At 36.8% G+C, this 13,899-nt stretch overlaps 1 protein-coding gene and 1 long non-coding RNA gene across 10 annotated transcripts in view; one reads left to right on the top strand and one right to left on the bottom strand.

Moving 5' to 3' along the window:
- LOC111321799 (voltage-dependent L-type calcium channel subunit alpha-1D) overlaps positions 1–13,524 on the bottom strand; it is a 43,546-nt gene extending 30,022 nt beyond the window's left edge. For 3 of the 9 annotated variants that reach the window (XM_088759106.1, XM_022924768.2, XM_088759112.1), the window contains exons 1-4: positions 4,820–5,415; positions 4,491–4,596; positions 4,250–4,389; positions 314–429 (exon numbers count right to left, since the gene is read on the bottom strand). In XM_088759106.1, the coding sequence (XP_088615232.1) occupies positions 314–429; positions 4,250–4,389; positions 4,491–4,596; positions 4,820–5,058 (601 nt within the window). In that variant the 5' untranslated portion in view covers positions 5,059–5,415. Of the gene's footprint in view, positions 1–313; positions 430–4,249; positions 4,390–4,490; positions 4,597–4,819; positions 5,419–7,124; positions 7,164–7,269; positions 7,344–13,125; positions 13,250–13,374 lie in introns of those variants that run through there. The other 6 variants (XM_088759113.1, XM_022924815.2, XM_088759107.1 and 3 more) reach the window with 5 other exon arrangements.
- On the top strand, positions 9,114–12,690 carry LOC148732580 (uncharacterized). The gene is made up of 2 exons (XR_016000824.1): positions 9,114–9,451; positions 12,316–12,690. It is a non-coding gene; the product is annotated as an uncharacterized LOC148732580 (long non-coding RNA).
- Positions 13,525–13,899: the final 375 nt, after the last annotated feature.

Below are 13,899 nucleotides of genomic sequence, written 5' to 3'. Positions count from 1 at the left end.
GCATATCCAATGGCACTAAAAACAATAATTTGTTTAAAAATCTAAATCTTCTTTATCAGACTAAACACTCATGTTGGACGCTCTCCATTCGTATGGAAACCCTGAGAGGCGCATCATTGGAAAAGCCTGTTGCCCCGTTTTCTCGAAATCAAAAAGTCATGCTGATCCAAACCGAATATGGAAAGCAACTATTTTTAACGTATTGTAAACGAGAACTTGTACATGAACAACTGACTCAACCTAATCGGAATGCTGACGAGTCACAGGCTGTAGAGTATAAAAATAAGGAAAAGAGAAAGAACTTATTACTTACTTGGTACACCAGAAATAAGTTTAAGAGGCCTGAGCACTCGCACAGCCCTTAGCGCTTTTACATCCAAGGTGTCATTTCCTCCTAGAATTGCGCTGACTTGTGGAAGACTTATAACCCTAGGGGGAGGGGAAAGGAAGTATCATATAATTCCTGAGTAATTGGTATTAGAACGTTTTTGGAGCAAATTGGGCGACTGGAGGCTGAACCACAAATATACATTTTCACTTTGAATAGTCAACATATTTCGACTTCACTTTTTATTGTAGTGTATCATGATAAGGTTCAATTAACATTTCTGTCAAATATGAGACGTATGCTGTTGATTATGATCTCCACTACAAACGTTCCTTAGTGGTTACGAGCAGTTTGTTTATGAGTGCCGTTGAGACTAAACCCTGATTAATTTGCACGAAAAAATGCACCTGCTAACCGAGCGACACTAACGATATGTCAATAAAGAGATCTGGAACGAGTGAGGTTACTCGCGCATGGGTAAAGGTTTTTTCCCCCATAGCTTGGATGCATTACAGTGTTCCGTTCCACTTATTGAAGGTAACATCCGCTTAAAGTTCGATGAAAATTTTATACTCCCACGTTTGAATGAGTAACATCTTTTGAAGACCATTCACAAATACATACATTGATCTTCCTTTAGTTTAATCATTTCAAAGGATGCTTTCAACATTGCTGATTTAGAAGTATGCCCGCTAGTCAGATATAAAGATCTGTAAATTAATTACATCATGGCCTAACGCACCAACGAGCTCTCTTGAATTCAGCGAGAAGGGCAAAGGACTGCGGAATGGCGAGGCGTGAGGTTCGAACGTGACTCAAGTTTTTCCCGATTAACCAACACTCGCGAATCTTTCCTTAGGGTATATTTCTTTTCTTTATCAGGTCTTACATGTATATGAAAATTAAATTGAAAATGAACAAAGAGGGGCGGAAATTTAAGGGAAACAAACAAAAATTGAAAATGAACAAAGAGTTGCGGTAATCTAACGAACACAAACCAAAATCCCATGTTCAAGTGATCACCTTTAGAAATATTTTGGTCTTTCCTAAACATGATACAGGAAAAAAATTTGTAACCATAGGGATCCCTAGAGATCATATGCTATTTATTCAAACCTGAAAAACAGCTGAAGCTGAGAAAAGACACATGGCCACACTCTACACATGCACGAGCCTACGCTTTACTGACTGAGCACAAATTTGGTATTTCCTTGTATTATTACAGCAATGGACCAGAAGTCTCTAAATCTAGTTCAAACCTACTTCAACATCTGTCTGGCCTTGAATGTTGGAAGGTTGGATAACGGAAGTTACAAGTTTTCATTTTTTTATGCTCGCTGCACCGTTTTGGTCAGTACAATTTGGTTTAAAATGGATAACGGAAGCTACAAATTTTCATTTTTAGTGCTCGCTGCATCTTTCTGGTCAGCGCAATTCGGTTTCAAATGATAAAACGACGCCCTACAGTCGATCCGTTGACGTCAAAGTGCGCCAAAATTAGTTTCGTCTCCCAGTTCTCGTCCACGTCTCAGAAACGTCTCAGCTTAAATTCTCTAAATTATTTGAACAATCATGCGCTGATTGTCTACAATTAAACTCCGAGACTGCACGACAGAAGCGTTCACTTCATGTATCACAAGTCGACGTCGGTTGTCAGCCCAACACACAAATCTCTCTGGTATGCTAGTGCGACCCAAGGAGTGAATGTAAAACAATTAAATCATATACGAGTAAAAAAGATAAATTAAAAAAAAGATTGATAAAAGTGAGCCGTGGAAATTTTAGTCAAGCTTCCATACACACACATGGATAAATTTTGACCTGACTTGTGGACAAAAGCCTCAGGTTTTGGCAACCGGCCTGAACACCAAAACACCGTTTTTATCTTAAGCCCATACAGGACTAAACAGAACTTTTATACAATAAAATCAAACCCAGACATTGAGGTAACATAAAGGTGTGATAGAGATAAAAGCGTGAAATAGCGTGAGCGGTTAATTCCAAAGGTTTCAAGACGTTTAAATAATTCAAATTTTGCTTCTGGGGAATGTCTAGATTCCAAAATACATAAATTATGCTTCAATTTAAACAATCGTCATCCGTTCAGCCATTTGACGAAAAAATAAATACACAAAACAAAATAAATGTAGCTTTTCAACTGGTTTGGGTGTCTTCAATATATGGTCGCCCGGCGAGGACTTCTGGGAAGTAAATTATAAGCATTTTAATTTCTAGTATCAGTATTTCGTATCCGTAATTCCACTTCGTTCAAGTCTTTGAAAAGAACGTTTGGACGCAAAAGAGTTATATTATTCGCTAGAGCTCCATTCGAAAAGTGAGCATTCCTAAACGGCGCGAAAAAGGCTCATATTCGTTCAGTTTGAGCGCCATATCTAATTGCTTCGCAAAGCTGGGGATTTTGCATTTTATGGTACAGTTTGATAGAAGTATTCTGTCAATACATGGCATAGTGACTAAGCTACACTATCAAACAGTTCCGTTAGTTCATTGAAGTTCCCTTTATGTGAATTAGCTTGCTCACAAAACAATACGTCGTTATAAGTCGCGTTTGAAAATTGAGAGGAACCATGGAACAGAGTTTTTCGTTGCTTTAACGTCAAACTGTTTACTTGATGAGCAAACGAACAGCTGTAAGGCCACTAGAGACTAAGGAAGAACTCGTTTTTGTTGAGTCCTTGAACTCGAGAGAAACCAAAAGAAAGAATAAATTTATTTATTCAACGGAATCCATGTTTTACTTTACCCTAATTCACCTTGTTAGTTATTTTCCTTATAAGAAATGAGTTGCAAGTCATAACGAAGTGAAAAGGTTTAAAGATAATCGAGAATTATTCTGTTCCTCTCCGTACAGCGTAAAGTCACTGACACAAAAATAAAAAAAGATCTAGTTTTTAAAAACTCATCACAATTCCACATGGCGCATATATCCTGAGAAGAACTAATGCATAACAACAAAAGAACAACAAAACAAATGACTTAAGCAATGGATACGTCTACAAAACTGATCCCTCTTGCTGGACATGATTCTGTCGCAAAGTTACTCAGGTTTAATTTCAAGTCAAAATGGTTCGATCCGTATGCGACCACCTGTTTGGGTGGCCGTTGTAGGACGTTTAAATATCAACTGGAATTTTTAACTTATTTCTTAGCGAGATCAAGAGCTTTGACGCCTTTTTCAAGTAAACAATCGTAACTCGTTGAAAAATTGTAAATCGCTGCAATTGTATATCTTTTTTTGTCATCCGTGCGATCGCAGTATTCATTATAAGGTGCCTTAAGCATGACCACTCTTGTTAAAATGTCCGAATAAAAAAAAACGCCTCGAATCAGGCAATTTCTGATGGGAACAAAACCATTTGTCTTAGAACAGTAGCAGTAGCTTAACTTTTGCAAGAATCGAACCGTTGACCGAGAGCTGCGTTCATCACGTGATGATAAAAAAAAAAAAAAAAAGAAAAAGGAAGCACTTTTTGAGATAATGATTTCTTCGAGAGTTTAGCCGTCTGTATTAAAGGAAACGTAGAGCTTAGGTAATTTATACTCCAAATAGATTTTGCCACAGTATATGCTTATCTTCTGAAGCGCTGCGCGTGCGTGAGCCCAACTCCAACCTACAATTATTTAGATTACATGGCGGTTAAAACCACCACGCTTGAACCTGATCAACGGAACTGAAATCGCAAAAAAATTACAGCTGGGTAGTTAGTTGTGTGAATAGAGGCTTTTTTTCCAATTTTAAATGGTAAAACTACATGTAGAGCGAGTGCTTGGTTAGAAAAAAATATAGCTAAATAAATAACTAAAATAAACAACTTTCAAATTTTTGTTTAACGCCATCCGCAAGCGAAATGAGCGAGCGTGCCAAGCGATGAAATAGCCATATGTTATGAGATAACTTACCCCACCACAACAACAGTGAAATCCAGAATATTCCAACCATTTCTAAGATAGGATCCCGGGTGAAGCACAAAGCCGAAAGCCATTATTTTCAACAGCGCCTCCACACAAAAAATAGCAACGAAGTAATATTCAGCATCTTCCTGCAGTACATACAATAAATATAGAAATGTTCAACACCATCTTTTGTCGACTCAAGGCCTTACGTCACCGAGTGAAAAAGGAGGTTTTCAGGCATACTCACCAACTGTTGAGCCATGTCGGTCCGATCATTATTTGGAAGCGGTGTGTTTAAAGCCAACACGATACAGTTGGCTCCGATAGCCAGTAAAATAAAATATTCAAACACTCTAAGATAGGTTAAGGATCAAATAAAGCTCTGTGTTAGAGATTACCAGCCTACGGCTTAAATATAGCTATACATATTAGGTCTGTAAACGTCAAACCGAATAGAATGATACGAGCTATGCATTCCCTTGAGGCCGCTATTGTAGGTATCACCATAGAGAACATAACTTATAAATACTTAACCCTGCAAGTTATAAACAGTTTTACATCGTACAAAAAGGATATTTCGACACCACGATCGATTTTGATAGTTCTCGTAACGGATTAGTCTCTGACAGGCAAAACAAAGCATGTGTGGGACTTCTCGCTTCTTGGAGAAATTGACTGCCGTACAAAGACATAGAGCGTGCCTTCTGAGACAAGTACGACAAGCGCTCATTGTTATCGACTGAAGCGATAGGCATTTCCAGGGACGAGTCGCCTGTCTTCTTTGCTGCTGTTGCTGCATATCTGTCTTTATCCATTCCTGTATAGAGCACCAAATGTTGCGTCAACACTGGTTGTCCTCATTTCAAAATGTTGAACACCGTATGGGTCTTTTGAGCGGGCTGTGAAACGAACACAACGCAACAAAACTGATCTCAAGAAGCGACGTTAACAAGTAGCATAATAAAGCCTCAGTAAATCTTGATAAAATTCCACATCGTAGAGACCTAAATATGCTTGCGTATAAATTGACAGTGCGGTCGCTATTTCTGATGACTCTCTATAAAACAAGCTCATCAGCCTTCAACCAATGATGTCGAGGCGACAGATTTTTTTCCTCCCCTTTTTGAAACGGACGTCGCTAGCGGTAACCAGCTCGTTCAGAAATTATGGTCCACGGTCTCGGCTCTCATAACAAAAAGTACCGTAGCGAAGTACGCATATTAATCAGTCGATAATACACCTGCTCGTAGCAAGAAAGACCTTACTGGCTATTGATATTCAAATTCGCCTCTTTCCATTATTATAATAAGACATCGAGCTGACAGGCTGCCACCTAAAGTCTTAACCTGTATTTAAACTCCCAAATGCAACTTATCGCTCAAAACTCACACATAGAATTTGGCATACTTCCCAAAAACAATTTTAGAATAATTTGAGTTTTTACGCCAGAAAATAGCCTTGCAGCCATTTTGACGCTGTTTGTGACTCGTTTATCATTCGAAACGAGTCAAAATAGAGTGAAAAGACGACAGATATGAAAACTCGTTTTTCCGTCTTAGTGGGTGAAGATTGTTGAACATCTGTTAGCAAAGCGACATTCTACGCACAAAAATTCCCGCCGTAATTTTTTTATCTCCCAAAAAAGTAAAATTCTAATCTTTTTGCGAGAAATAGCTGACTTAGAACTTTCAATTCATTCATCAACTAATACGAAAAGGACAAACAGCCTTGAAGCTATCACGACATTCGAACAAGTGAAGTTTCGATGAGTTCCAATTGTAGAGGAAGTTCCCCTATTCTTTCCTTTAAAAAGACTTGTATAACAAGTAAGATATCTAATGTTTAAAGCTATAACTAACACCCCATTCGCGGCTATCAATGCTAGGATAAACTCAACAGCACACATTTTATAATAGTTCTTGTCTCACTGAAATTTAAGGTATTGTTGCAGGAGACATGAAAACATAAATTAGCTTTTGATTGAGGTCCGGTCGAAAACGCGATACAATTCAACCGCATCCCCCGAAGAGATTCACGACCCTAATAAACTAATCTATTTTGTAAGATAGGAGATGGGCAATAATCCTTCTATTTCCTGCATTTTCTTTTACCAAAAGCAATTTGTTTTCTGGGAAAAAAAATTAAAGGTTTCTTTGTCGTGGTGATACCGTTTTCTTGCCGGAAATGAGTTTTGATGCGTCATATAAACGACTGAGTATGATTCAGAGAAACTGGGATATTTTGAACAAAAAAATTAGCGAAAAAGCTCACAGGTTTTTTGTTCTTTAACATTAAAAGGTCCCCCCTATAGTAACATAAGGACCAATCGTGCAGTATTCGACCATTCGCTCGTTTAATTATGTCACATCACAAACGACTTCGCTCTATACCCGTCATTGCGGAAAGAACTCGCTGCTAATTAGATTTCATGATATTCATGGACAGAAAAAAAGCGAATGAAATTAAAAATTTTAATGACTTGTTATTCAGCTAGGAGTGGCAAACAAAATAAGAAAGAAAAGAAAGATCACAAAAACGAGGCGAATAACAGGAAAATGCATAAAAATGTCAGGAGTTAAAAACACGGAATCAAGTCGGCACAATATGTCAATTTTCCGTCCTGAGAGACAAGCACTTAGGAACTGCTTACGAGTAACGAAAATATTTCAATTTCCACGCATACATTACGAATGACTCCATAATCAGGAACAGTCATAGTTCTCCATGGAATAATGGCGGCGAAACAGTTACCACAAATTAAAGATTATACCGTCTGCGCAATTCCTTTTGTTGTGCAACCTTAACGAACTTTTCGTGCGAAATTCAATATACCATGCAAATAAAATATATCTGAATTTATCTTCTCTCTCATCTCACTCACCTTAATCTCCGCGGAAAAAAGTTTGGCCAGCGATACATTCTGTTTTAAAAAAGAAAGCAAAATCATTCAGCGGAGGCAATCGAGCCATACACGAAAACGTATGTGGAGCGTTTTTTCTAGGAATTTCTTTATTGATCTAACAAACCTCTCCGCAGAGATATATGCTAGGATATTTCCATTTGATCAATCATGAGGAACTTAAAGATAACTTAAATTTCAATAGATATCATATACGTCAGTCACATTCAGTCCAATGAAGATAAAAAAAAAGACATGAATATTCACAATTCAGCGACTACAAGTTTCATATGACCATGTTACTTGGCAAGTTGCTCATTGAAATTTCACTCCAGGGTATTTGAAATGAACAGTTCAAATTTGGCGTCACAACAGAATGACTTGTTTATCGTATTTCAATTTACTTTTATATTTGATGCAGTTATTTGTTTATCTCTACGACAATGTTCAGATTGTCAACTGCTATTCAATATTATCAATTCAATATTATCCATACTTTATTGGGGAATCATGACCAAATTTGAAAATTATATGTGCGTTCTTAACCAAGGTTTTTCGGTCAAGATGACTGGATATTGGACGAGTTCTTTTTTCGCATTTTTATGAACAGAGACGAAGTCTAGGTCCACAAAAATCCAAAAAAAGAACTCGGCCAATATTTAGTTCTTATTAGCCGAGCGGGAGGTCTGTATGGGAGAATCTTGACCGAGGTCGCCAGTACAGACCGAACGCAGTGAGGTCTGTGCCAGCGACCGAGGTCAAGATTCTCCCATGCAGACCGACCTAGCTCGGTTAATAAGATGTTTATTATATGGCTGTGTTTTATATGCCATTTTTTTTATATTCTTTGTAGCTTTTTTTTCTAGACCGGTCTAGATGCCGGTCTAGATGGGAAAATCTAGACCGCTTTCAATATTGATTCCAGCCAATCAAATTCGTGAATTCGGTAGTTTCCAGTCCTTGTGAGACACAGCCATATAATAACCAGCCATCTTGACCGAACAAGCTTGGTTAATAACGCATATGTCTTGGAGCTTGCCATGGATAGTAATCGATTCTCTCGAGGATGAAATATTTGAAACCAAAAAAAGGTGTCTTACTTATACAGTTATCATTTAATAATATATCTAAAATTTAAGAACAAGAAGGAATTTTAAAAATTCCAGCCGGTTTCACATTATCCCAATCTCACAATTTGAAATTTTTGTTCATACTTGTGGCTTCCGAATATTAATTTTATTTCCATTAGTATTAATATTACAATAATTAACAATTATTCATCGGAATGGAAGCGAATAGTGGTGGATGTTTACGGAGCCGGGATGCCGCGAGGTAAATGTCCACCTCTGTCACCGACACTGGGGTGAATTATTGTTTTCGCATATATCACACAGATGCGAAAAATAAGTCTATTTCTTTGATACATCGCAAAATGGTCGGAAATTTAACTCTTGACGCGTGGTTTTGTCTCATCAGCTGATCGGAGGGGAATACCAAATGCTATTCACTTTCAAGCTAACCAATCAGCGCGCGCGAAAAGCACTATTCACTTGTGTGGTATATGCAAATTATTTTTATTTTAATTATCATTATTATTATTATCATTATCATTATCATTATTATCATTATTATTATTATCACTATTATTATCATTCTTATTATCATTATTATTATTATCATTATTATTATCATTATTATTATTATCATTATTATTATTATTATTTTTATTATTATCATTATTATTATTATCATTATTATTATTATTATCATTATTATTATTATTATTATTATTAATGTCATTACTATTATTGTCATCATTATACCATAGCAAAATTTGAAAACGTGATCAAGCCGAATAGAAGGGCTAATGGCGTATCTTATTAAACCTGGTATCCTGTAATTCCTGAGTTTGATTTGTTTTCATACCATCTGAATAAACAAAGCAATTTTTCGCACTTTTTGTCTCGGATTTTGTAATATCTCTGATTTTGGTAAACTTATTATTCCATTGACGCTGTTTGGACATGAGTAAGCGAAAATCGCGATATAAAACAGTTAATACTTTTTTAATGTAGGAAAGTTGTGGCCACTTCGGGGCTACGCACGTAGTTGCTAATCCATCATCTCTATCATCTCACATCCAATGCGTATTCGTAAGGAGATTTGTTAATTGCACTAAACAAGCAATGCTTTATATTATGCGAGGAAACAACAAGAAAGAAGCGACTTTTGGAGAATTCTTGGTCGGGTTCCCGTTAGAGATAACACAACACACAATGCGCACTGACACATGGTGGTTTCATCAAAACGTGGGTTGCCTTAAGAAGTATAATCTCTTGCTTTAAACTAGTATATTTTTTCCTTGTTAGCCATAAACCTGAAATTGTTCAAGGAATTTGGCGTTTCGATTTAACTTTAACCTCTACTTAAGATGGCTTGGAACGTGCCTAAACTTTGTTTAACCCTTCAAGCTAGCACCCAATTTTTCTTTACAATAAACTCCTGAATCATACATTAAGATCATAAGAGTAGAGGAAATGATCGCCAACCTAAGAAGCGTTGATTGACAAACGATTTCTCCTTGTCAGGACAAAAGGAAACGTATAGAGAAGAGTAAAGGGAATATGGAATGGGATGTTCGATGGGAAAGGGTCAAATAACGGCCCTGGAGTCTGCGGTAGTTTAAAAGGGTTTAGTGTTTCTCTCTCTCTCTCTCTCTCTCTCTCTCTCTCTCTCTCTCTCTCTCTCTCTCTCTCTCTCTCTCTCTCTCTCTCTCTCTCTCTCTCTCTCTCTCTCTCTCTCTCTCTCTCTCTCTCTCTCTCTCTCTCTCTCTCTCTCTCTGTCTCTCTCTCTCTCTCTCTCTCTCTCTCTCTCTCTCTCTGTCGTATTGGCCATGTTCTGCCTTGAAAACCTCATCTTGTAGTTCTCTTTGTCACACGTACGTTAAGCTCTTTCTTTTAGATTACATAAAGTATAGATATTTTGTAAAAAAGTTGAAAGCCACGTATGACGCCAATCGAATTATTGTGCACCTTTGCCGCGCAAACTTTCACCAAGATTGTGAGTTAAGTGAAAACATTTTCTACCACACGATTACTTCCCCTTGCAAAATGCATTAAAACTACATTACTCACATTAAAAGCATGACTTCCTGAACACATGTATAGTGTGCAGAGTAAACACTCAATGGCAGATATTCCAGAATACCAATATCCTAATAATGTGTTACCTTTGAAGTACTCATGCCATTATCTACTTTAGCCCGCAGGGAAAAGCTTGCTAGTAATTTGTTACGTTAAGTAACTTCCCATATTAATCTGCATCTTATGTCCAACTTAAGAACTTCATTAATTCTTGTCGGTAGAGAAACAATCTTAAAGCCGCCCTTTTAGTTCCTGTTTGGTTTGAGTTAATCTCGTGCTTTAAAGAAAGATCGCTCTACTGACGTGCATGTGCAGATCTTAGGTAAAAGCTGCCTGTGTTCATATAAAAAACTATTGGTCACATTGGGTTCTTCCCACGTATCAGTTTGACCGCTATTCACATGACTGACTCGAGACTCCGACTTACATGGCCGGAGTAAATTCTTTTAATATGACGGAAGCATTCACAATCTATTCCCGAAATAATTGAAATATGATGACTTATCTAAGGCTCTCTAAATGTGCAATTTTTAGTAGACCGCATGCTTTTATGCGCAAAATTCACACACGCAAAAAATTTGAAAGGCTGAATTCATATTCTTGTATCTCCAACAACTACACATTAACTGCTGTAGGCTCTTGAATCGTCTTTCTGTCAGTCGTCTACGATTTCATTTTCTATGTTCTCCATTTTGATTCCCGTAGAGATGTTTTCATGAAACAAGATATTTGACCATCTTGCAATTTCAAGTTAAAATGAATACGTGCTTTTGCATAAGGAGTGTTTTGCGTCATCACAGGAAGAAACTGTCTGGCGAAAAAAGCAGCGCCAACTTTTAAGTAACATTTAAAAAAACCAACGCGCTAAGATCAATTGTGCAAGTGCACGTTCAAAGAGCACAAAAATCTCTGGAAGATTTCAACCTTAAAACGTAGATGAAGAAAAATAATTTCGCCCAATCGTGAAAAAAAAGAAGATATTTGTAACTTAAAATGAGACAATTTTCAAATTTATCTGCAAAAGATATTTTTTAAAATTCGATTAATCTGAAAGAAGTTTTAATAACAATATCAAAATCATTTTAATGATTTGGATATTGGTCATAAATGTGTGTGTTCCAAATGTCTGAAACGAGTCTTGGCTATGACGACTTCCTACAGAATGTCGCCTCAATAGCGTTTTCTTTCCGTTTCACATCCTGTTTTGACTTGAGCAGACTACAAAGAGAAAATAAAAAGAAGTCACCGTTTCTAGCGATAAAACGAAGTAGGTAAACATAAATTTGTCACTCTCCAAACAACGTCAAAATTCTACGAGACTTCATGCATGGTTTGTCTCCCGACCGGGCGACTAAGTACAAACGAAATTCAGAGTGGTTCTAAAGGGCGTTTTGTTTTGTTTAATGGAAAAAAATATATTTATAAAAAAAGTAACATTTAATCGAAACAAGAATAACTTTTCACTAATTTCACTGGTGGTCAGTAGACAAAGCCGACTCGATGGAGTGAAAGAGACGAAAAACGTAGATGGTTCATCCTAATTGCTCCTTCACATTGAAAACAATGATCGGTGGAACCAGCTCTTAATGATACTGATTTCCATAAACAATCAACTGTCAAGTCCTAAAATAACACAGAACCACAAAATTGATATTAGAATATCAGCGACAAGAAAATAAACCCACATTTTCCGTGGTTTTGTGCGCTGATTCACTTCCGTAAGTGGTTAGCCAATCGGGTTTTTCATGTTGGATCCGAAAGCCGCAACAGTCTAGAAACTGATAACGATAGCATTTAAAAAACCGTTCAGTTAGACACACTAACTTAAATTGGTCATTAAAGAAACGTTTAAAGCTAATTTGGTCGTCTAAGATCTTTCCAGTGATAATTACAGACAAGCCACGCTAAGTTCTTCCTCAAAGTTGCAAAGCTTTGACTAGAGTATACTTTAATTTTTCATCAAATAAAGATATAAGACTTTTGAAGGTTTGAAATTAACCTTGTATTAACGCTATTATTTTCTTACGTAGAGCCAAGGCAAGATCTGTGTTGCACGAATTCGAAAAATCTGAAAAACATTGCAGCAATGGATCGAAAGGTGTGAAGCTCCGAGAAAAAAGAAGCCCTTAATGAAGATCCTTGATGAATATGAAATTACCAGCATCCACCGAAGTGTACAGTTTAAAAATAATACACAGATTGTTTTAACTCTGTATATCTCACCAAAAAGACATGCAACGTCGTGCTAGCTATTGTTTGATCGCTTGAGCTCTCAAAGGATTAATCTGCAAAAAGTTTAGTTATTTGTTTTTGTTAAACGTCACACGAACCTTGTTCTTCAGTGTCAACGTTTCAAGCGCCAAACTTGACTTTGTTAACTTTCTGAATAAAAACTGTTCTTTAGACACGGTCTTATATGCCGACAATTCAAATAAGAGGAAAATTAACATGAGAAACTTTGTGCGAGTGACCAGTGTGTACAACCTCTACTTTAGCTCAACCCGTTCGTGTTAGTAGGGAAAGCTCATTCGATAAACATTCGACTGGTTTCAAAGGCAAGTACAAAGCTCTACAAAATACGCGATATGTTCTATGACAGTGGCTAGGTTGGCAATCAAAACACGGATTTTTGCGTCGCGGGATGCTAAATGGCACAAAAGAAAGCAATCTTCATCGCACACAAAACGGATAAAAACAATACACTTAAGTTAATACTCACAACGCTTGCAAATCGTTTCAACACTATAATTATGCCGTGTGTTTGGCTATATCTTAACTTTAAAATACGTTTTAAGCTCAGTATCGAAATTTTGTCCAGAAGTTCGATGATTTAACATTACCTGTGACTTTAAGACTTGTTGATAGACGAAGTTCTTTGCTTTGACAAACGAAAACAGTAGGAAAGATCCTTGTTCAATGGTGATAAGCTCGGTGTGATTTTACTGAGGAGGTTTTGGAACGTATCTGTTTAAAGACATAAAATATTTGAGTCAGTGCAGTATGCTACCAGGTCGTCAAAATTGTTGTCACGAGCCACTGAATTAACTCCGCATTTAAAGTGACACGGAGAATACAAAAGAAAGACTTACCGTTCACATTATCAGAGCTCAGTCGATTTTTTTCTCTTTTCTCGATGGCCGAGAGAATTTAAGACAAAATTCTTCCAACTTTTACATACTCCTATACAGAAATACACAACGTCCGTTTTAACCAGTTACATAGTTCGCGCTAATTTTCATATCGAAATCATTAACTGTAAAAAGTATTTTAATGCAAATTTCTTCTTCACTCAAATGATAACAGACGGAATTTGAATAATTTCAGAAAAAAATTATTTTGAGTTTTTGCGAGATTCCTTCGCCTATGGATATTCATTTCTTGAATTAATGTCAATTATCTGCATTTGCAACTAAGCCAAAGATGTTGGTTATCTACGATTATGTTCACACTGAGTCTCGACTGAAGACTGATAAAATTATAATTCTTGGAATTATCAAACCACAGTTGACCTTCACACTGCCCATAAGTTAATGCGGACTTTAAAACAAATTCCTCGCTTAACCAAACATCTCCTAGGAAACATTTATAGTTTGCAGATAAAAAAAAAACAATGA

The sequence above is a fragment of the Stylophora pistillata genome, chromosome 4 (genome assembly GCF_964205215.1).
Source record: "Stylophora pistillata chromosome 4, jaStyPist1.2, whole genome shotgun sequence".
Classification (NCBI taxonomy): Eukaryota; Metazoa; Cnidaria; class Anthozoa; order Scleractinia; family Pocilloporidae; genus Stylophora; species Stylophora pistillata.
The sequence above is the reverse complement of the archived record's forward strand: the minus strand, read 5'-3'. Positions and strand labels throughout refer to the sequence as shown.